The sequence below is a fragment of the Aotus nancymaae genome, unplaced genomic scaffold (assembly GCF_030222135.1).
Source record: "Aotus nancymaae isolate 86718 unplaced genomic scaffold, 86718_ANA_hifiasm-v0.15.2.pri h1tg000077l, whole genome shotgun sequence".
NCBI lineage: Eukaryota > Metazoa > Chordata > Mammalia > Primates > Aotidae > Aotus > Aotus nancymaae.
The window spans coordinates 17,926,377-17,950,951 of record NW_026988492.1 but is presented as its reverse complement, the minus strand read 5'-3'; the positions used below and the strand labels follow the sequence as shown (position 1 = coordinate 17,950,951).

General features: G+C 39.7%; 1 protein-coding gene across 4 annotated transcripts in view; it reads left to right on the top strand.

Annotated features, from left to right (window-relative positions):
- The window catches only part of PTER (phosphotriesterase related), a 79,929-nt gene that overhangs the window by 48,447 nt on the left and 6,907 nt on the right, over positions 1 to 24,575 (top strand). For 3 of the 4 annotated variants that reach the window (XM_064368401.1, XM_064368404.1, XM_064368402.1), the window contains one exon: positions 18,730 to 18,870. In XM_064368401.1, the coding sequence (XP_064224471.1) occupies positions 18,730 to 18,870 (141 nt within the window). Of the gene's footprint in view, positions 1 to 18,729; positions 18,871 to 24,180; positions 24,563 to 24,575 lie in introns of those variants that run through there. The other variant, XM_064368403.1, reaches the window with a different exon arrangement.

Genomic DNA, 24,575 nt, shown 5'->3' with positions numbered 1-24,575 from the left:
TGTCATTGTCTACTTCATTTCTTTGTCTCATGGGATGATATCAAAGTAGCTGCCAATTCCCCTTGCTCAATATTTACTAGTAGTTGGAGTAATAAAGTTAGCGCAAATAGAAAGGGAGGGAAAGTCAATGGTTTCACCCAGAAAAGAAAACCACAAATATGAAAGTTCACATTTGTGTCACTTGTGGTTTGAATCATCTGAATTTTGGAAAATGCAATTATAAAAAAGAATAGTAAGAAGTAGAGTATTTGTTAGGTGGTATCATGTATTAGTTCCCTACGGCTGTTGTAACAAATTATAACAAACTGGGTGCCCCAAAACAACAGAAATTTAGTGTATTAGAGTTCTGGAGGCCAGAAGTCTGAAACCAAGCGTTGTTGGGGCCCCGCTTCCTCTGCAGGCTGCAGGGAGAATGTTTCGTTGCTTCTTTCCTAGTCTGAGATCTGGCTGTTCCATGGCCTCTGGCTGTGTAACTACAGTTTTTGCTTCTGCCTTTGCATAGCCTTTTCTTCTCTGTCTGTGTCTTCTTCTCTGTTTCTTACAACAACAATTGCCATTGGATTTATGGCCCACCCAGATAATCCAGAATGATCTCATCTCAGATCCTTTACTTAATTATGTCTACAAAGACCTTTTCCCCAAATAATGTCACTTTCAGAGGTTTCCAGAGTTAGGATCTGGACATATCTTGGGGTTCACCATTCAATCCCTACATATTATTTTAGATGCATAGGGGCCAGTAAAACAAATGACTGAATGAAGAAATGCCAGCTGCTGTTAATTTTATGAACAAGTCTAACAGTGTTGCTAAGGCTACTCGTTAGCCTTAAATTGAATTTATTACAGAATTAATGCAGCACCAGTGAGACTACTAATATATTACAGTTACTCCTATCTTGCCTATTGGAGTAAAGCCATATTAACATATTGATAAATCCTGATTATCAGACCAGACACATTGCTACTTAATAAACTAACAGTCCTACAGAATGTATTGATAAAATGCCTCTCCTTATGAGGCTGCAGTGAACTATGATCTCACCACTCTAGCCTAGGCAATGCAGCAAGACCCTATCTCAAGGAAAAAAAAATTCTTCTACTTAATAAAATATTGTAAAATCATGTGCAAGAAATATAAACAAGTTGTAGTTATACCAGAACAGAGAAGTCAGTATTAATGGACAAACTGAGGCACAATAGGATAAAGGCAATTCTCCTGGCCACTGAGTTAATATCAAGATCCATACTTGACCAACTTCAGGAATCTTCTGGTTGCACTGATAAAATAGAGGCATGCTTCTGTATACTAGTCATAGAGGAAATGCATCAGACTGTGAAGACTAGACTCTTTGGCCCCAGTGAGAACTTCAAATTATGATTCTCATTTGCTATAAGATCTTGGACAGCTGCATTCGAATTTAAAACAAGGTATTTTGTAATGTTGCCTTGTATGATATGGGATATATGTAGCACATTTATTCAGTAAGTATGATCCTTTTTAAACATTGTTAAGTATGTCATACCTTCAAAAAGGTATAATGCTAATACATTTAAATTTTATTTAAAAATGTTTTTTGCTCTTCTTTTTTATTTTTTATTTCTTTTCCCTTTTTTTTCTTTTTTATTTATTTATTGCACTTTAAGTTCTGGGGTACATGTGCAGATCATGCAGGTTTGTTATACAGGTATACGTGTGCCATGGTGGTGGTTTGCTGCATTCATCACCCCATCACCCCATCATTTTTAGTTTCTTTAAAATGTTGTGTTCTACAATTATTATACAGTATAAGCGTTCTGTATGTCTGTTAGAACATAATTGTTTATCATATTGTTCAACTATTCTGCTTTTCTACTAGTTTAAATATATATATATATTTAAATATATTGAGACAAGGTATCTCTCTGTTGCCCAGGCTGGAGTGCAGTGGCATGATTTTGGCTCTCTGTAGCCTCAGCCTCTCAAGCTTAAGTGATTCTCCCACTTCAGCCTCCCAAGAAGCTGGGGCTACAGGCATGTGCCTCCCCACCTGGCTAATTTTTGTATTTTTTGTAGAGACAGGTTCTTGCCCTGTTGCTCAGGCTGGTCTCAAACTCCTGACCTCAAGCAAGTCACTCATCTTGGCCTCCTAAAGTTCTGGGACTATAGGCATGAGCCACTGTGCCTGGTCATGAATTTCTTTTAATTATGTGCTTGGCATTCCTTGAGATTCCTGAATGTAAGGATGTATCTTTCATTGTTTCTGAAAAGCCTCAGCCATTTCTCTTTAAATATTGTTTAACTCACATGTTGTTTATCACCTGTATCACAAACTTCAATTTGATATATGCAGGACTTTCTTACCTGTACTCCATATCTGTTTTTTTTTTTTTTTTTTAAGACGAAGTTTCACTCTTGTTGCCCAGGCTGGAGTGCAATGGCGCGATCTTGGCTCACTGCAACCTCCACCTCCTGGGTTCAGGCAATTCTCCTGCCTCAGCCTCCTGAGTAGCCGGGATTACAGGCGCACGCCACCATGCCCAGCTAATTTTTTGTATTTTTTAGTAGAGATGGGGTTTCACCATGTTGACCAGGATGATCTCGATCTCTTGACCTCGTGATCCACCTGCCTCGGCCTCCCAAAGTGCTGGGATTATAGGCTGTACTCCATATCTCTTAATATCTCTTTCATATTTCCATCCATGTGCATCACTGAGCTGTCAATTCTTCAGCTCGATCTTCCTATTTACTACTTCTCTTTCCAACAGAATCAATCTGTCACTTAGCCAATCTATTTGGTTTATAATATTAAGAACTATATAGTTTTTTGTTACCTATTAAGTTCTAGTTGGTTACTTTTCAAATCTGCTTGGTTAATTTTGATAATTGATTTTCTCTTCTACATGGTTCAATTCAATCTTTAAAAAATGTTCAACACACAGTGTTTAGCTTATAATTGATAAATCTAATTTCTACTATCTTTTTTTTACTGTGATATAGTTTACTAGTTCTTCTGGCTGTCATTGATATGAGGCTATTTCCTTATGTTTTAGAGTAAAATTTTTTATTGTGAGATCAGACTTCTTGGATATTATGAGTGTTAGGCTGGTTTCCCCTTACCCCTGTTTTTTTTGGGTTATTTGTTTTTTATTTCTGGTAGGCAGAAATAATGTCTGAAAAGGCATGTCTGAAACATTTAAAAATTTTTAAATTTTTTACCACAATTAAAATTAAATGTCTTAAAAACATGTTAAATTTTTTACTTTTTCATTGTACCTACCTGGAACATTTTATGCTAAACTTTTTAATTGTGGTAAAACATTTAAAAAATTTTATCATCTTTTAAACATTTTGAAATGTACAGTTGAGTAATGTTGAGTGTATTCACTCCCCATGGCCTGTGGCAACCACCATTCTACTTTCTGTCTCTATGAATTTGACTACTCTAGGTAGCTCATGTAGATGGACTCACGTAAAGCTTTCTGTGAGTTTTTAAACTAAATTTTAGACTTAAGATACTTAGATCCACACAGGTGCTATGAATTCTGACCCCTCAGCTTAGCAAGTGCAGGATTGTGGCTATGGATTCTCAAGGCAGACTTTTTCTCGACTTACCTTCCTTTCACTAGAAGACAAGACTGAGAAAGTTATATGTATACAGAGACCCCTTGACTTCTGATGGGTTATGTTCCAATCAACCCATTGTCATTCGAAAATATTGCAAGCTGAAAGTGCATTTAATACACCTAACCTACTGAACTTCACAGCTTAGCGTAGGCTAGCTTCCACATGCTCAGAACGCTTACATTAGCCTACAGTTCAGCAGAATCATCCAGAGCAAAGCCTATTTTATAATAAGGTGTTGAATATCTCATGTAATTTATTGAATACTGCACTGAAAGTGGAAAACAGAATGTTTATCTGGGTACTTGAAGTACGGTTTGTACTGAATGTGTATTGCATTCACGCCATTGTAAAGTCGAAGAAGCATTAAGGTGAACTAGTCAGGGACCATCTGTAATCTCCAAAAACTGTTTGTGGGCCAAGTTTTTACCTACTTCATCCTCAAGGGTGTTGCCTTCCATATGAAGGGAGTAGCCCTTTATCTGTCTCCAGTCTGATCTCCCACTCAGTTCAATCCCAAGCTCTGTCTTACTTGGCTCATTAAAACCTTGTAGGCAAATGCTAGCTCTAGGTCTCACCTTATTCCTGATGTTCTCAGTTCTCTTGTTTCCGTCCCCCGAGCAAGTAAGTCTTACTTTCCCACCAGCTGAACCAAGCATTTCAAAATAGGGTTTTTTCCCCCCTCTCTTCAATGTAATGTAGTATTTTACATGTACTCTGCTGGAAAGGTTTTCTGTGAACATCTAGTCTGCCATACTGCTTGAAACTGACTCAAGATGATTCTTAAAGAAGAATCTTTCTGTCTCCATCTATTTACAGTGAGACTTATATGTAAGTTAGAAAATTATGCTTGGCACAAACAGAAAACAAGCTTTCATTGGAAAATGTGAAATAAACCTTTACTTCTACCACAGTAGTATTTCCCTGCTCATAAAATCAAACAATATATAAATTGTAAATGTTTTCCTTATTGCCTAGTGATATACATATATGTATACACTACACCTATATATACGCATATGTATATATTTATATATACACACACACATATGTATTTTTTTTCTGTTAAACAATAAAGATACATTACCAGATTTCCATTTGGCTACAGTTTCAATATATCTCTCTAGAATGACTCAGAACAAAATGGAAAGGTTGACCTGACATCAGACAAACTCAGAACATTCTAGAAAATTCTGAGACCATCACTGGAGCAGCCATCCATTCTGTACCTAGCGGTTGGATTTTTCAGGGTTCCAGTGCATGAAAAAGGTATACATGGAAATATGAGCATTTCAGTAGGGAAGCAGCTAGGGAACATGGCTTTAGAAAAAGCAGTGCATTTAGAAAAACATACTGAATAAAGTAACAGAAAAAAATAATCCCGGAGGCAGATGCAGGCATCGTTAGCTCTTTGAAGTGGCTGTTCACAGCAAGACAGTGGCCATGCTGAAGTTTCACTGGGTCAGACTCTCTGAGGTCTGCTGGGCTATGCATACGATGTGAGCCATGCTGGAAGGCCAAGGACTTCAGCTTTCTGTAATGGGGACAAATCACAAAGGGCACGTATTTCATGCAACGAAATGCACAGAAGCCTCACATCAAAGTGTCACAAAACAGACGTGCGTCCCCAAAACAAGGCCTCCAAAAATTAAAAACCAAAACAAAACGGCAAATCATTTCATTTCCTCCATCATGCCTTTTCAGACATAAAAAACAAAAAAGGCTCTGAAGCTACACTGTGATTGAAGGTAATAAGGTGGTGGCTGTGCCTCATAGCCCCTTCCAGAATGCTGGGACTCTCCAATGAGTCTGACTGTCAGTCTTACCTACTCATGGTCAGTTTATTTTTCCCCTTCATAGTAGTATTTCCATCATTTGAGTACACAAGAATAAAATATTACAGTATACCCCAATCACATTGAAGCAGGTAAATTTTTTTTTTCAGATGGAGTCTCTGTCACCCAGCCTGGAGTGCAATGAATGACATGATCTCAGCTCACTGCAACCTCCATCTCCCTAGTTCAAGTGATTCTCCTGCCCCAGCCTCCCGAGGAGCTGGGACTACAGGCGTGTGCCACCACACCTGGCAAATTTTTGTGTTTTTCATAGAGACGAGGTTTCACTATGTTAGCCAGGCTGGTGTCAAACTCCTAACCTTGTGATCCGCCCACCTCAGCCTCCCAAAGTGCTGGGATTAGAGGCGTGAGCCACCGCACACTGCCTTTATCGCAAGTAAACATTTTTGAAGATATACAGTCTTCATTAGGATTCATGCATTTGCATGAGTGTGCACACACACACATACTCACATTGCAACAACAACAACAAATTGCTACATGGCTATCCAAAAGGGGTATCTGGGACCCTGAGAGGGAAGAGTTAATGAATGGCCATCATCTTAGGAGACCTCTGAACTACTTGTCATGTGACCACTGGTGACCTGCTTAAGGTCATTTGCTAGGAGATAACAGCTTGAAGAGATAAATCTGTTTCTGTGGCTAGGCCCTCCCCTAACCATCTGTTCCCTTTAAGAAGCATGGGCCTGTTGACTGCTGTGAATTTAACCCTAGGGAACATTGCAGGGGGCTGCCCTTGATGGTTACAGACCACGAAAGTCAACATTTATTGGAAAAGAGCACTGGCACTTAAGTGTTCCTGCTTGGTCTTAATCTATGAAGGCTTTCTGCCTTTCAATTATTTATTATTATTCTACTACCTGTTAAAACTCTACCCACATTTCCAGGTGACGCGTAATGATAGCACTGCCTCAGCCTCTGGTCTAAAACAGGCTAGATGTGATTGAAGAAAACACCCCACAGATATCCTTTGTGCCGTTCCTCTTCAAGGAGATTTTATCCTTAATGGACTATTAAGGTAGCTGTAGGTTTTTTTATGACAACAAAATTCTTTACCAATGAAAGCTGAGTAGAACAGCATGGCTGGCAGGTATTTGGGTAGCAACCACTTACTGATTAAATTTTTGAGCCCCCTGGAGAGGCCATAGACAGGTGCTGTGCCTGAATTTTTTTCCTACTTGGTTGTCTATTTAACAAGCCAAAGGGCTTTGATAGAAATCCAGGGCCTAGAGTTTGTTTAAGGGCCCAATGATAATTAAGTCAAGGGAAATAGCACATCACTGTCTTTGAAAATTCCTAGCTGAGGAAGGTAGAGGAATTTGACCTAAGGAGTTCTGAAAGACAACAAGAGGGAAACATTTAGGGAACAGGCCAACAGCGTATTTTATTCCCTTTGCCTCTGATCATTCATGCCAAATTGGCACAACTCTAGGAAAGATATAATTTTGATTTTTTTTTCGTGCTCTCAATTAGATGAAATAAGAGAGTAGACTATCACATCATTCATTCATTCCACAAATATGTGAGTGTCTAATTACCATATACCAGACGCTGGGCTGTAGCCTGAAGAACAGCCCACTCTCTGCCTTCAAAGTCATTATTTCATTATAATTATGGTGATTTTTAACCTTAAGGTTTTCTGTGTAAAGCCACAAAAAATAATTATGTGGTTTCCTTGGAACTTGTACACATTGAATCCCTGTGAATATTAGTGAATTAATGTGAAGTCATTCAAAAACAATTCCAAGCAAACGTTTGACACACTGAAATTGAGCAAAACATCTTTATATAGTTAAGTCGTACAGTGGTGTTTAAGAACAATTGGAATGCTATGTGCATGTATTTGTTTTTAATATCTAGAATCCTGTGAATATGGCACTGTTTCTTTTTTTCTTAAAAACAAATTTTTAAGAATAAAAGAGATAGCGAATTGCTGTGTTTCCGAAGCTGATTTCAATCTCCTGCCTCAAGCAATCCTCCTGCCTCAGCCTCCCAAAATGCTGGGGTTACAGGCGTGAGCCACTGAGCCGGCTAGAAAACTTATTTTCAACCCTAAAGTGCTATGCAAATTTCCCCCACCCCTGCCCTAAAATTTGCTTACTGTGTATTTTCTCTCAATATGTAGAACCTATGGAAGGAAGAAAGGGAAATGGGGAGGGAGGGAGAAAGGAAGAAAGGGGAGGGAGGGAGAAAGAAAGGAGAGAAAGAGGAAAAAAGGAGAGAGAGAGAAATCCAGGCAAACATTTGACAAAGTGAAATGCACCAAAATTCTTTATATTCATAAATAGTGCCAAATAAAATGCAATAAAATTATGGTGATAATTAATAACTAATTGTGGAGTATCCCAAATTACAGTCTTTTGGGCAGACCTGCCTTCTGGGTGAAAGGGAAGCATTTGCCATGTGCTCTATGCAGTACATTCTACCCACCAAAGCCTTCTACTAGTAATTTTTTCTCTAAAGCAATTTTTCATGACTCTGACACCATTCCCATGAAATGTGACACTTTAACAAATAGGATTGCCATGTCTATGAGATTTATCTTCACTCTCCTCAATACCCTCATTCCTCGAACTGTGTATTGCCCTACATGAAAAACACAACCTCTTCTTCTGTGCTATGTGGTAGCTAAAGAGTTCATATGGTAAAAAGCTCTTTCCGGGATGTATAAACTGTGAAATGCATTCTAAAATAAAGTTTTAATTACACTTTGTAATTCAGAGCCAACTTCTGGGTTTAGTCTAATTTAAACAAGGGTTTTTCTCTCTTGCAGCCATCTGTTCCTTTTGCTTAAGCCTACACTTAAGTCATAATATTGAAAGGGTGACGTCATTCCTTCCTATGATGTCATTAAACATTTCTGTAGCGACCCAAGCAGTCAGAGAGCTGAATCAAGTTGTGGGGGGAGATGCTTGTTAAAGTACAGATAATAGCAAACTGAATTATTTTCTAGTATCTTTCATTTCCAGTTATTCTCCAATATCAAAAATATTTTTCAATAGTCATGCCTTCATGCAAAAAGAATCCCATAAAGAATAAATCTTTAAAAGCCCTATATATTTGGGCATAAACTAGTATATTAATGCAAACGTATCATTCTCATTCATGGCTTGAGTCTGGATCAAACTAAAATTCTTGACAAATTGCTCTTGGAAGTAGCAAATTATATATTATTAATTATAGGCAATGTTTAGCCCACACATTAAAAACTTATATCATCTCTATTTACTTCCTATTTTTGACATTTAAATGTATGTTTAATTAATTGAGATCAGTTAAATTCCATCAATTAAGAATTTTTCAGATCTTATAGTTGCAGTGGAGCTGTCATGAGAGCAGTGTGAGAATGTACATGAATAATGTTTTAAAATTATGTTAATTTCAAATAGAGTACAGTAAATTAGGTCATATTCACTTGATTACAGTAATTTGTTTTTCTTAAATATTGCATTATAAACATTTTAAAATTAATTTTAGGTTATTAAATGTATAATTCTAGTTGAGTTTAGTAATTATTATAAACAGTTGTTGAAAAACTTAAAATTAGAATTCTACATAGTTGTACAAATATTCATTAGTTCTAAATTGATAAACTCAAGGGGGAGGAGGACAGAGATTTTTTGGAATTACTTTTTTTGTTTTCCGAGATAGCGTCTTGTTCTCTCATTCAAGCCAGAGTGCAGTGGTGTGATTTCAGCTCACTGCAACCTCCATTTCCCAGGTTCAAGTGATTCTCGTGCCTCAGCCTCCTGAGTAGCTGAGATTACAGGTGTGCACTACCACGCCCGGCCAATTTTATATTTTTAGTAGAGACGTGGTTTTGCCATGTTGGCCAGGCTGGTTTCAAACTCTTGACCTCAAGTGATCCACCCGCCTTGGCCTCCCAAAGTGCTGGGATTACAGGCATTAGCCACTGCACCCAGCCTAGAATTACTTTTTTGGTAAACAATTTTTATAAAGATCATTGAAATTCGACTGTTTTCAGTAAATCAGTTGTATATATAAGCATTCTGTTGTTATTTTATTTGTATGCCAATTTTTAAAACATACTTGATCAAGTCTGTAAGTTGTATCAGGGAATGCAGTTTATGTTTCTTCAGATGTCAGGGCCTGAGTTAGCTCCATGAGCCACATAGAGCCACCCTCATGGGTCCACCACTTGCCCCAGGAATTCACGGAGTGAAATGGCTGATGAGTTACAATAAAAAATCAAAGCTCATCACAGCAGAAAGGGCACTAGATTAGGAGTTGGAATACTGGGTTGTTGATCCCTTTAAAGAAGACCTGCATTTAGTTTCTTTATTTGTGCAATGACATTAATATGTGACATAATTATTTCACCAGTCTATTGTGAGTTTCACAACCTTCTCATTGTTCTTGTTCTTGTTATTTAATGGCACCAACATCTAATCAATTGCCCAAGCAAGACAGGCTTGTGATCCTCCTCCCGCATGGCTGTCCCTGTGGTGCCAGTGCCCCATCCCCATCCTTTACTCTTGCTGCTTTACTCCATAATCTGGCTAATTACTGTGCTATTCACCCAGCTGTTAGCCTAAAGACCTGTCTACCTCCCTCCCATCCCCAAACAAGCTCTCCTATCCCCTCCTCTGGTGTTCTGTGAATTCGGCCCCCTATTCATCATTTGAATTATTATAAGTCTCCAAACACGAATCCCTCCCTTAGTTTTGGTCCCAGATCTAGCCTCCACAATGTACCAGATCTTTCCAAAGGCAAATCTAATTATATCCCTGATCCTGACCTAAAACCCTCCAATGGGTCACCTTTGCCTCAGGCACAAAATCTGAAGACCTTGGTCGTCCGGTTCCCTCCGCTCCGTCCACCTTATCTCTCGTTACTACACCCTTATATTCAGTAATGGCAAGCTCCCTTTTTGCCTCTCAGCAGGTGGGACTCTGGATTTCTTTTTTTTTTTTTTGGAGATAAAGTCTCACTCTGTCACCCAGGCTGAAGTGCAGTAGTACAGTCTTGACTCACTGCAGCCTTCACTTCCCAGGTTCCAGCAATTCTCCTACCTCAGCCTCCTAAGTAGCTGGGATTACAGGCACCTGCCACCCCGCCTGGCTAATTTTTGTGTTTCTAGTAGAGACGGGGTCTCACCATGTTGGCCAGGCTGGTCTCACATGATCTACTGACCTCACGTGATCCACCTGCTTTGGCTTCCCAAAGTGCTGGGATTACAAGCGTGAGCCATGTGCCTGGCCTCTCTGCATTGTTCATCTTGAACCCTACCAACATTTGTCTGAATAGTGTCCTTTAAGACACAACTCAAGTGAATCAAAGTGAATCAAGTGAAAAAAATTAAGTGCATCATTCTTCTTTTGTAATACTTTGTATTTATTTGTACTTAAACGTTTTGACACATTTAATTATAATTATTAGCTTAAATATCTATCTTCTGCAGACTTTAAGTTCCTTGAGACAGCATCTTAAATTTCTTATTCATATCTATATTCCTAACGCAGAGAATAGCACAAGATAGGTGATGGTAGATGTTCGCTGAATGAATTTATGAGAGTTATTTGAAACTGTAAAGCCCAAGACAAATGGTAGGTGTTTTTGTTATCTCACTCCTACCCATGGATCAAATTCTTGCCTCTGCTCCTTAGCTCTTTCTACCTAGGGAGCCCACAGACCCTTGTCTAAATTATCACTTCGTGCAGACTTCCTTTCTCCGCTCAGGGTACATTTTGACATTAAACTAAACCCCTCAGCATATGGATAAGATCTAGAATATAAAAGGGGGTTGAAAAATAGAATCAAAGGTCTTGCATTTTAGTACCAGCCTTAAGAAACTGGGTAAACGATAACTGTATTCTGAAAATAAAGAGCCAAATCACTTTTGACACCCTATTTTTTTTAGCCGATGGCCATATATTTTCCCTAAATTTATGCCTGTTTCTTTTATACAGGAAAATTACCTATTAGTTGAGCAAAAGTATAAAATATGCAGCAGAAGAAAGGATACCATAGGAATGACGTGAACAAGTACTTATTACAAAAATCTCATCTTCCTTCTGGGAAATCCCAGGATATTTTGCAAATGACTTTGCAGTCATTTCATCCACCTTGAAGAAGGAACTTTTCTTCAGTGTGCAGTGTGGTAGCTGTTCTGTGTGTCACAGTCACTTTACTGACTTTTCAGGAGAGGAAGCGAAAAATACTTACCTTAAAAGCTGGGAAAGATTGGAGTAAGAAAGAATAGAATTATTCATGGATGGCCAGGCACAGTGTCTCACACCTGTAATCCCAGCACTTTGGGAGGCCGAGGCAGGCAGATCACCTGAGGTCAGGAGTTTGAGACCAGCCTGGCCAACATAGCAAAACCCTGTCTCTACCAAAAATACAAAACTAGCCGGGTACGGTGGTGGGCGCCTATAATCCCAACTACTCTGGAGGCTGAGGCAGGAGAATCACTTGAACCTGGGAGGTGGAAGCTGCAGTGACCCAAGATCACATCACTGCACTCCAACCTGGTGACAGAATGAGACTCCATTTCAAAAAAAACAAACCTCTCAAGAATTATTCATGGATATAGAATGCAGAATGAGGAAAACTGGCTGAGGTTAGCACCTCTACTGTTCTAAGATGTGCTATGAGATCACTGGTGACTGGGAGGGACAGGACCTCTAATCTTCAGCTGCTGGGCGGCACACAGATTTCATTTTCCTATGCTAACATACTGACATTCGGGGTCAGGCCTCTCCAAGTGAAAAAGAATGTCACTTGCATAAATGTAACTTGAGTAGCACTTTGTTAGTCCCTGGAAGCCATCCAGCTGAATGTCAATTTCACTTGGGTAAGTCACCTTGTTAGACGTTCATGGCGCCAGGTGCTTGCTCCTGGATGTCATTGCGATGGTGAGTGTGTCTCCGTAGAGTGAGTGCCTTGGGGGAGGAAGGGAGCTGCTATGGTGCCTGGGTGCTCTCACCCCCCGAGGGGCAGCCTGGTCTAAGAACATGGCCTCTGAACACAAAAGCAGTTTGGGTTTCTTTGAAGCTCTTCAAGTTGAGAGCTGAATTTATCTTTTCTGAGACTTAAAGACCTCATCTGTAAGATGGGGACAGTCACACTTTCCTGATGGAGCTTCCGTAAGGATTAAACAAGCTAGGGCCCTGTTACATACCTGATGATTATCAGGTGTTGATCTTCTTGTTTCACGTTCAACCTCTCAGTAATATCTCATGCTACATTCTACTTATTTTCAGGACTTTCCTTTGAAAAATATGTGTGATCACTCACACTATCTTCCCCTGGATTTTCCACTCAGTTTGCTTTGTCAGTAAGAAGAATTTAAATGAATTCATTTCCTTTATTTTTTAATTTAATTAATTTATTTATTTATTTATTTATTTTTTAGAGTCAGGTTCTCACTTGCTCTGTCACCCAGGCTGAAGTGCAGTGGCTTGATCATGACTCACTGCAGCCTCAACTTCCCAGGCTCCAACAATCCTCCCACCTCAGTCTCCTGAGTAGCTGGGACCACGGGCATGCACCACCTCACCTAGCTAATTTTTGTATTTTTTGTAGAAATGGCGTTTTGCTTTGGCACCCAGGCTGGTCTAGAACTCCTGAGCTCAAGTGACCCTCCCACCTCGGCCTCCCAAAGTGCTGAGATTACAGGCATGAGTCACCATGCAGAGTTGAATTCATTTCTTAACTGCCTTCACATTAATATTTAGTTACCCAAAGGAGGTCATATCAATATATGTCAGTTTAAAAATTAGAAAAAAAAACCCTACATATATATGTATATACATCTTGGTTTTTTAATGACAGCACATTTCTCTTCCCCTCTTTTTCTTTCTGTTTATTTATTTTTGTTATAGAGACAGGGTCTCTCAGTGTTCGATCTCAAACTCCTGGGCTCAAGCAACCCTCCCAGAAGGCCTCTCAGAGCCCTGGGATTACAGGAACGAGCCACTCACTGCATCTGGCCTTGCCTCTCTTTTTCAACTGCATTTTCCTGATGTCTAAAATATCAACCTAATTGCTTCCCTTCTGAAGATATCTTCCCTTGCATGTGACTGTGAACTTTTTAAGAGCATTTTTACAGAGAAATCAGCTTCCTCAAAGTCACACCCCTTTATATAAGTTTTTTGCCAGAATAAGAATTCACAGGGATTACTTTTTTTTTTTTTTTTTTTTTTTTTTTTTTGAGTGCAGCAGTGTGACCATAGCTCACTGCAGCCTCGAACTCCTGGGCTCAAATGATCCTCCCACCTCAGCCTCCTGAGCAACTAGGACCACAGGCACACACCACCATTCTCTGCTAATTTTTAAAAATTTTTTTGTAGAAACAGGGTCTTGCTTTGTTGCTAAGGCTGGTCTCAGACTCCTGGGTTCAAGGGATCCTTCCACGTTGGCTTCCCAAAGTGCTGGGATTACAGGAGTGAGCCAATGTGCCTGGCCAGGGGTTACTTTTGAAACTTACATGTATGGATGAATCTTATTAAACAGTGTTAGTCTTCCTCTAGAAAGGCATCGCTGCTTATGGTAACATTCCTCAGTTAACGTATACAACGTAGGTAACATTTATATTTCATTGCATCTGGAGGATTGGGTCCCTACAGTCCCCATTCCTCTTTTATTTTTTTATTTGTTTATTTTACTTTTTAGAAACAGGGGCTTGCTCTGTCACCCAAAATGGAGTGTCGTGGTGTAATCATAGGTCACTGCAGTCTTGAACTCTTGGGCTCAAGCAATGCTCCCCACTCAGCCATCCAAGTAGCTGGGACCACAGGCGTGAACTACCATGCCTGCCACCTCCCCATTTCTCTTTTACTTTATTTTTTGAGACAGAGGCTTGCTTTGTTGCCCAAGCTGGAGTACAGTGGTGTGATCTTAGCTCACTGCAACCTCCGCCTTCCGGGTTCAAGTGATTCTCCTGCCTTAGCCTCCCAAGTAGTTGGGACTGCAGGCACATGCCACCATGCCCAGCTAATTTTTGGTGTTTTCAGTAGAGTTGGAGTTTCACCATGTTGGCCAGGCTGGTCTCAAATGCCTGACCTCAAGTGATCCACCTGCCTCGGCCTCCCAAAGTGCCAGGGTTACAGGCGTGAGCCACCACGCCCAACCCCCATTCCTCTTTTAGATGAGGGTTTTGCAAGACCATGTGAAGAGAGATCACATCGTACCCCATGGGCCACCATAAGGCCTTGGCTTTTACTCTTGAGGGAAATAGAAAGTCATTGGTGGGTTCTAAGCAGAGGAGAAACCTAGTCTGACTTGGGTATAGAAGCGGCACTTTAGTTGCAGTATGTAGAATAGACTGTAATTGAGCAAAGGTAAAAGCTAAGAGAATAATTTGGTATCTATTGCAGCAATCCTACGACAGACGAGGGTGATATGGGTCAGAAGGGTGGTATGAAAGTTCATGATGTATCTGGATTCCGGTCGTATTTTGAAGGTAGAGCCAAAATACTCTCCCAATAGATTAAATGTAGAATGTCAGAGGAAGAAAGCAGTCAAGAATGGAGAGCCAGTTTGGAGGGTAGATGAAAGGTCCAGCGTGGGAGATGTGAAGGTTGAAATTGCTTAGGCATCAAAGTAGAGATGGCAAGCAGACGGCTGGATTTCGGGTCTGCTTCAGGAAACAGGCCTGATCAAGTGATCGAAGTTGCCTCTGTGCCCCTTAATATTGGTAATATTCATTTCTTTTTTTTCATTTCTTTTCTTTTTTTTTTTTTTTTGAGACAGAGTCTCCCTCTGTCACCCAGGCTGGGGAGTTCAGTGGTGCTATCTCGGCTCACTGCAACCTCCTGTTCCTGGGTTCAAGCGATTCTCCTACCTCAGCCTCCCAAACAGCTGGGATTACAGGCATGTGCCACCACACCTGGCTAATTTTTATATTTTTATATTTTTAATAGAGACGGAGTTACACCATGTTGGCCAGGCTCGCCTTGAACTCAAGTGATCCACCTGCCTCGGCCTCCCAAAATGCTAGGATTATAGGCGTGAGTTCCCATGCCTGGCCAGTATTTGTAATATTCATTTCTTAATAGCCTTCACACTAGTGTTTAGTTATCCAGAGGGGGTCATATCACTAAATGTCAGTTTAAAAAAATGAATAACTACATAGACACACGCAGACACACACACACATATATAGCCCATAGTAACAAAGTAAGCAGTTGTCATGATTACCATAATCCCTTTCTCTTTTGATTATGTCACTTAAATTGTCAAAAATAACTGTAAAGACTTAATCCTGCTTATTATATATAGTTACCCTCTGACTTAGCAACTAAAAATCTCCACAAGTGAATCCTTTCTTACCTCTCTGGGCTTTTCACTTTGTTCCCCCGACACTACCCTTTGATGGTAAATTCTCCATTTTCCAAGTGCAGTTTGAAGGTATCATGGGGAGGAAATCAAATTTCAAGTTAAAAATTAAAACACACTCTGTACACATTCAGTCATTGTAATTCTGGAAAATGTCCTTTGAGTTAAAAAATACATATATTTAACAATAGGAGAAGCCATATAGAGTGGTGGTTAAGAGAGTAAGTTCTAACCTGGAGATGAATTTAAATTCTAGCACATTACCTTGAGTCAGTATCTAATCTCTCGAGTCTCAGTTTCTTGGTCTTTAAAATTGAGACCTGCTAGGATTATGGAGAGTATTAAATGAGATAATAAATGTAATGTCCTTTGCACAATGTCAGACACATGGTAAGTTCTTACAGTTGTCAGTATGATGATAATGTTGCTAAGTGACTTTATTTTTATTTTCAGTTGACGCTAAGGGTAAAGACTTTTCTATGGCTTTACATTTACCATGGACTTTTCACTAAGTATATGCCTCGATATAGCACTGAAAATTTAGAAAACTTAGTCTCAAGGCATTGGGCCAACAGAAAGAAAAAGATATTAGGAGCAGACAAAAGAGTATGATCCAGCCTGTAACTGGTGGCCCATTTCCGTCCCGACTCCTCCCCTCCCCCACTACCTTGCCCATATTGGATAATTAACACATTGAATTTACTCAAAAGGAAAAATACTAAACTTACCTCTTCCGGTTTAACATTACTTTGATTGTGTATATTTTGTTTTTTTTTCAAGAATGGTTCTTTGGGGAAAACAGAATATGTTTTCTATGGAAAAACACATATTCTTTCAGCCTAGTAATTTTGGAAGCAAAAGATGGTCTCCATGGTAAGAAGATGGAAAACGAGTAGTATTAATAGAAGATAGCACAGAACTAATGTACATTTTATAGTATAAAGGAAAGATTTTTTAGCCTCCCTGCCTAAAACAACATCGTGAACTCTACGTTGTGCTAAATTGGTGAATAAAATGAAAAGGAGCCAGCCAGGGTATAATAGCTCAGAATGAAAGTCAATAGTCAACTCCCAGGAAAGGAGAAACCTCCCCAACCCATGGCACACGGAGGCTTAATTAGTCCTCCTATGGTTTGTAAGAAAAGCTTCGAAAATACTTCTATCCTCTTAGAGGCAGATTTATAGACACATAATAGTGCTTTTTTTTCTTTTTCTCTTTGTATTTTTAGTAGAGATGGGTTTTCACCATGTTGACCAGGCTGGTCTCGATCTCCTGGCCTCAAATGATCCACCCACCTTAGTCTCTCAAAGTGCTAGAATTACAGGCGGAAGCCACCACGCCTGGTCACATAATAGTGCTTTTTTTTTTTTTTGAGACAAGAGTCTCACTCTTGTCACCCAGGCTGAGTGCAGCAGCACGATCTCAGCTCACTGCAACCTCTGCCTCCCGAGTTCAAACGATTCTCATGCCTCAGCCTCCCGAGTAGCTGGGATTACAAGTGCCCGCCACCACACCCAGCTAATTCTTGTTTTGTTTTTGTTTTTTGAGACAGAGTCTCACTCTGTTGCCCAGGCTTGAGTGCAGTGGTGTGATCTCAGCTCACTGAAACCTCCGTCTCCTGGGTTCAAGAAATTCTCCTGCCTCAGCCTCCCAAGTAACTGGGATTACTGGCACCCACCAGCATGCCCAGCTAATTTTTAGTTGAGATGGGGTTTTGCCATTTTGACCAGGCTGGTCTTGAACTCCTGACCTCCGGTAATCCACCCACCTCGGCCTCCCAAAGTGCTGAGGTTACAGGCGTGAGCCACCATGCCCTGCCACAACATAGTGCTTTAATCTTCACATTGTGGAGTTGCCAAAGTACTAGAAATATCGGTGTGGATAAAAAACCAGTAAGACAATGATTGTCTAATGTTCTCAACTCATCTCCAGGCCAATTTCGGATCCCAAACAATCCCTTTCTTTCTCTAGGTCCTTCATTCCCTCCATGAAATGTCTAATGGGGTATATTTTTCCTTCATTCCCTTCATACAGTGTCTAATGGGCTATATTTTCCTTCACATATTTTTCCCGTGTTGCCTTCTGCTAGGATGTTTTCATTTCTTCTTAGCTCTCTGTGTGATTGGATCTCTACAATGGTATTTTGGGGTTACCTTAATGCATCTCCTTTTACTTACTATAATGTAAATTTCTTGAGATAATCTACTCGTGCTCTATACTCTGCTCTCGTCTGTGGCCTGTACTTGTCTTACATTTCTCTCCTTTCCCATTCATTTACATAATCTTACATCCTAAAATAGTTATATTCTTTATATGATATCGACTGAAATGAGAAGATATCCATAAAATTTATCATAAAATAATAAATTGTATTTAAAAAATAAGTACTCCAGAACTTAAATGTCTATATGAGTGTTGTGCCTTAAAGAAAATGTTGGAACGATATTCTTTAAAGGCTTTAGAATTAATTTTAGAACCACTTTACAATCTTCACAAGAAAATCACCCTGCCACCATAAGGCAAAGCTTCATGTGTTACCCAGATTAGCATTACTCACCTAATTCGCCAGACCTGAGGCCTGATTTCCTTCCATAGTTATAGTTCATAGCAGTCCTTAGAGGATGAAAATTTACCCCATTAAGGAATCTGAAGAGTGCGGGGGCATATTCTGAACACGGTTCTGAGGGAGAATTCCAAACTTGCTTTGGAATAATGGAAGCTTCATTAAACTAAGTCTGTAGTACCCACGTACTTTAGAGGGGAAATCTCCCTTTTCGATGAGTAAGTTCTGTTATTTCTGGTAACAAATTGAACCTACTGTTTTATAGTCATATCATTAAGAGCCATTTCAGCAGTTTCTGTTACTTGACTTCAACTGTGTTCTTGTACACACTGTGCTTAAAACTTCTACCCTGTACATGTGGGAAATGGGCTCTTCATAGTAACAGTATGTCTTCATATTATCTCTAGGACTATACTTGATAAGAAGGAGCTCTTGGAGTTTGCTCAGCTTGGCTGCTACTTGGAATATGATCTCTTTGGTACTGAACTACTTCATTACCAGCTCGGCCCAGATATTGACATGCCTGATGATAACAAAAGAATTAGAAGGTAAATATGGTGAAGTCTCCTGCAGCATTCTCTTTCCCTTGCCCTTTCTGATTGTCATATCTAGGGAAGTATTAGCAGGGATTCAGAAAACAGTAAGGAGGCTGAACCACAGACTTGCAGAGAAAAATATATCTATGCTGTTTCAGGGAGAAAAATCTCTCTATATTATTTTAAGGAGAAAATGAGTCATCCTAAGTAGGCTAAAGCTTAGCAGAGCCTTAGAAGTTCAGTGCAGATGGGCAGCTGATGGGAAACACAGATAATACCCAACCCCTGCCATGAAAATCAGAGAACAAAAGACATTATCCTCTTTTTACCCCTAATGAAATAAGCTGTTCGTCTCTCAGGTTGACTACACTAAAGCCATAACTTCCTACAAGTAATATTTAAAATGCTTTATTAAAAGTTTTTATTAAAAAGGCAATCTCAAGTTAAATGCTAAAAGTATAAAGTCTAAAGACCAAACATCATGTAAAATGAATGCAACCTTCAAAAATTGTATAATGTGTGATGCTAGTAGATAATTGTAGGAGTCATTCTTTGTAATCAAGTAGAAAATTTTAGGCATCAAGGATAGCTACCTAGTTTCGTCTTGGTCACATGGTGATATGAAGATTGAATGAACCAAGTTAGAAAATCTAGGAGGAGAAATAAACTGGAGATTGACAAGGAAGACTTTTGTTTGGGAATATCTAATGTTGCTATCCAGTGATGCGCTAAGATAAGGTTTGTATATGATAGTTGAACCGTAGGAATGAATGACATCACTCAGAGAAGAGGATGAGGACAGAGACCTGGGGACAGAGACATTTAAGGAATGGAGTAGGAACCACCACTGAAGGAAAGGTCGAGAAGTTTTCAAAGTGATAACATCAGGGATATGTGTTGTTATGGAAGTCAGTGGAGAGGAAGGCTCAGGGCAGAAGGGCTTGAAGGCGTGTAATATGTGACAGATATCAGGGGAAATAAAAACTGAAAAGCATCCATTGTTTTTCACAATTAGGAGCGTCACATTTTATAGACAGTAAGTGCAGTCTGAGGAGAAAAGCCTTGAGGAGTGGGTGGGCCGTGAGGAAGAGGAGAGGGGATGTTTAGGTGACTCTTTCGAGAAGCATGGTAGTGGAGGGAAGCAAGGAGATGGGGCTGGAGCTAGAAGAAAACAAAGGATCGAGGGAGTTTCTAGTAAGAGTTGACCAATGTTTATGTGACTAAGAGCAAGAGCAGAGACGGAGCCAATAGAATGAGTTCAGGAAAGCGGTGCCCATTCCACAGGGTCACTATAGAATTTACATGAAATGACACATGGCAAGTTTTTATCTGAGTGGTGCAGAATATGGAAGTGTTCAATAGATGTTGACTTTTAAAAAATCTGGATAGATAAGAAATACAGAACAAGGCTCCTAAGGTGACAAATCAATGGAATCTAGTGAACAAACAGAAAGTTGGTTGAAAGGATGCTTTCTCCATTGAAATGAGAGGGCACGACACAAGCAATGGGGTGAATGCAAATAGAACTCAGTGAGGGGAACAGGAGACTGAGGACACATGGCCACATGTCCTCTAGTGTCTCTGTGAGGCAGACATGATTATCTCCTGAGAAACAAAGAGTGGATTTAGGGCAGGACCATGTAAAGCAGGAGGAAGGCTAGGAATGGCTCTCGGGTCAATGAGAGAGAGATTGACATGGATGTGTTATGTGTGAGACCCCATTGAGTCTAGAAATCATGATTGCATGCCTGCATATTGGCACCAGTGCACATGATTTGGTGATTATTTTCCAAAAGCAAAAATGTTTTGCATTTTGGTAATGGAACCAGAGAAGCTGTGTGCATACAAGCAGGACATGGGAACAGTTCAAAAGATCGAAGGTTGGGATTCTATCTGAAAGAAATGGGTAACAAAGGAGGGGTTGAGATTGAGGTTCATGGGATCCAAGCTGGAGGGAAGAAAATATACAGAGGAATGGGCAGAGAAGTATAGCAGGGCAAATAACTGGACTGCAGGCTTTAATGAAGTAGGTGGAGTATGTGTATATGCATATGCATATGTCTATATACAGTTGAAGAAGTGAGTGAAAAAAATAGTAAGAGGTAACATGATCAGAATAGGAAACTGAAGATTGAGATTTCAGAGGGGGAGCAGTAGTTCCCTTTGATGACAAGAACTAGAATATGATGGTGAGTACAGAAAAAATAATGGTTGCAATGGAAGGAGCAAAGCTGGAATTGAGAAGTGATGTCCAGGAACCATGAGATTCAAGTATCGATAGTTGAATAAGGCACATTGGGTTGAGGGGAAGATCTTGAGCCAGTGGCCGTAGTTGGGACATCCTGAGGATCTTCACCTGCAAAGTTGACATTTGTGTCTGTATGCCTTCTGCTGTCTCCATGTATTGGCATTCTGCCTTGACCACCTCATTAGAAGTAATATGTTCAAGCTTAGTATCATTAGGGAAAGAGAGTTAATCAATGTTGCACTAGTTATGTAATATGGCGACACTCAGCTCTACGTGAGCAAATGACTTCAGCTGCCTTGACCAATGAAGCGCCGTCTTTTTTTTTTAATACTCAGATCAGTTATTTGACAAGTAGTTGTATGGTTTCTTTATTTTTATTTTATTATTTTAATTTACTTGCCCAGGAACCCCATTCAATACAGATGAACCGGTTTCCCCAGTGCCCTCGTAGTTAGTTTATACTCAGAGGACATTACTCCTTGCCTAAAGGCATCAGGAATTTAAAATAGGGCAGTGCATTCAGTCATTCTCGTCTTTCACAATCTCAAAATCATGATTTCCTGATCAGTGCCCTCACCACACGTCTTCTACATCATCTTGGAAATGGGAACTTTGCACTCTGAATCGGCTTCCTTTTCCCAAGCCCCTTTGTGGCAGTGAGGTGCATCTTTTGCACGCCTGTGTCTTACATGAGGCTCCCAGACCTTCCCGAACAAGAGAAAGAAGGTCTGTAAAAGGTCGTCTATGAAGGACATAGAACAGTCGGATGAACGATGACTCCCCCAGCATTTCTTCTTAGCTTCTTTTGGCTGTTTATCTGTACTGTGCTAAATATAGCCATTCTGGATGTACGGAAATAATAAAAATTATTATAAATATGTTTATACACACATTTATGTGTATAATTTATTATAATATAAATGTGTGTGTATATGTATGTGCAATCCAGTGAAGCCCTAAGATAAGGTTTGTATATGATAGTTGAACTGTGGGAATGAATGACATCACTCAGAGAAGAGGATGAGGACAGAGACCTGGGGACAGAGACTTTTAAGGAATGGAGTAGGAACCACATATTTTATAGATATAAATGTATGCATGTATATATACACACACATTTATATCTATAAAATGCCTGTGTGCTATTCCATACATATGTATATGTATGTGTGCTTAATCTTCCTTAAACCATGCATTAGGTCACTTGACCCAAGCGCAGCCCATGTTAAGCACAGAATACCCTCTTGGGTTGCACGTGTTCCAGTGCCCCACTGTCTTACACACTTGGTGTTCATCATGCATCTGCGGTCCTTTTGTGAGCCATTGTAGTCTTAAACCTCTGAAGTGCAGGAACATAGAAGCACGCTTCTGCCTACCTCTGGTGCTCAGCACCAGAAATTCTGTGTCTAACACCTGTTTTCAATCTTCTGCTCCATTTCTCAAATCTTATTATATCTCTGCCTTTTCACACTTTGTAGTCTCTCTTTAATATTTGTTTGCAAACACTAACTCATTTGTATTTCTATAATTACCGTGATTTTTTGTCTTCTCATCTGTAGTGGCTCCCCCTTTCTGGCAGCATTTCTGTAGCTCCTGTTCTTCCGTATAGTGGCACAACGTAAGAGATGATCTTTTAGTGTAAGCGAGACGGGGCAAGTTTTCTTGATGGTCAGGATATAATTGTGTGTCCAGAGCCATAACGTTATCTTTCTCGTGAGATAGCTAGTCTCTGGATTCCTGACTTGATGGGCTCTAAGGATTCCCAGTTTTAAATATGAATATCTTGTCCTCTATATTCTTTGATTACTACTTCACGATTTGATAACGTTGTGTTTCAAGGTCTGACACCAGACATCTTAGAGGAATTTGTTTATGCACATGATATGCCTTTATAATATAAGAAATCATATCTCTCAGATAAGAAAGAGAGGCACAAATTTTAGAGAATGCCCAGAAAATATCAGGGAGAAATTGTTTCCTCAAACCTCCTATACCGCGATGCTTCTTTGCAGCTGTGGTCACACTAAGGTTCAGCATTGTGTATGCATTCTGTCAGATCTTTCTTTTTATTATGTGATCATATAACTTAGATAATTCCCTTAAACTGAGTATGTTCTAAAAGTAACTGCAGATCAGAACTTTAGGATATTACACAAATTTCAATGAGGCAGAAAATCTTAGTGGCACAGAAGTCGTTCCGTGCACTTACAGGACAGCCATGTCTGTTGGTACTGGCATTCCCTTTTACCTGCAGATACAAGGTCTGTTCTTCTATTATAATTTATTTTAAAATATATGTTCTGGGAGAGCAGGGCTTTGTGCTTGAGTTTTTTTGTGTGTAGTGTCCCACATTTTGCTCACTGTAGTAGTTATTAAATATGACTCATGTACTAGGACACCAAGAAACGCTTTAGAAACAAAAAAGATACCTTTCAAATAATCAGCTTCTGGAGGAAGGCACTGTTCATCCATCTAGATCCGCTTTAGAATCTAGATGCTGAAAAACTATTCAGAGAATCCTAGAGAACAGCTATTGTCTGTGAGTGGCATCTTCCACCATCAAAGTCCCATAGAAGTCACGACAGACACTGCCCAGAGTCCAGACACGTACAGATGGTGGCCGTCAGGAGGTGACTCACACTACAGATTCCAGCATTCAACAAAGCAAAGAGGAGTTCATTTTTAGAGAATAGTCAGGAAACTGTCCTTTAGTCCACTGACTATAAATTTAAAGAAACAGCTTATTATTTTAGCAGTCTCGCTGACATGGGAGGAAGGCAGAATACATTTGTATTGGTCAGTTTAATCCAATGCTCAGAGACTACAACTAAATCAAAATTGCCATAGACTTCAAAGGGGCAAATGGTTAAAATACTGAGGTACCCTTACCAACCTTTTTCAGTGGCTTGCTTTGTGGCTTATCAAATGTCCCTCACTTGCAAACCAGTTGATCTTGCTCTCAAAATATTTTGCTTGTAGTGAGATTACTTTTGTTTCCCTATTTTAATCGCAAATAGTCATTGATTTTTTTTTTTTTTTTTTTTTTTTTTTTTTTTTTTTTTTTTTTTTGCTAGATAAAAGGAAAGAGAAAGAATGAGATCTGAAAAATGGGCCCACAAAAGAGGCATTTGAGAGAGGAGAGCCGAATGCAAATCCAAAACAAAGTTATTTAGTGAAATGCTGAAGTGGTCCTTCGTTCAAAATGGCACATCCTATTAGAAGCTATCTTTAATGCAGTATTGCCAGGCATGTCATAAATATCACCGTTAGAAATTTCTGTGTGCATGGAATACGGATATGTTCCTACCAGGATGCAGCAATATTTTTATCATCACCACACAATATTTATTGAAGGTCTCTCAGTACACACGCCACAGTAGAAGGCAGTATCTTTACGACAAGCACAATAGGTTAATGAGTAAAAAGTCGAAAGCACCCTGAACAGAGAAAATGAAAGACAAATGACCTC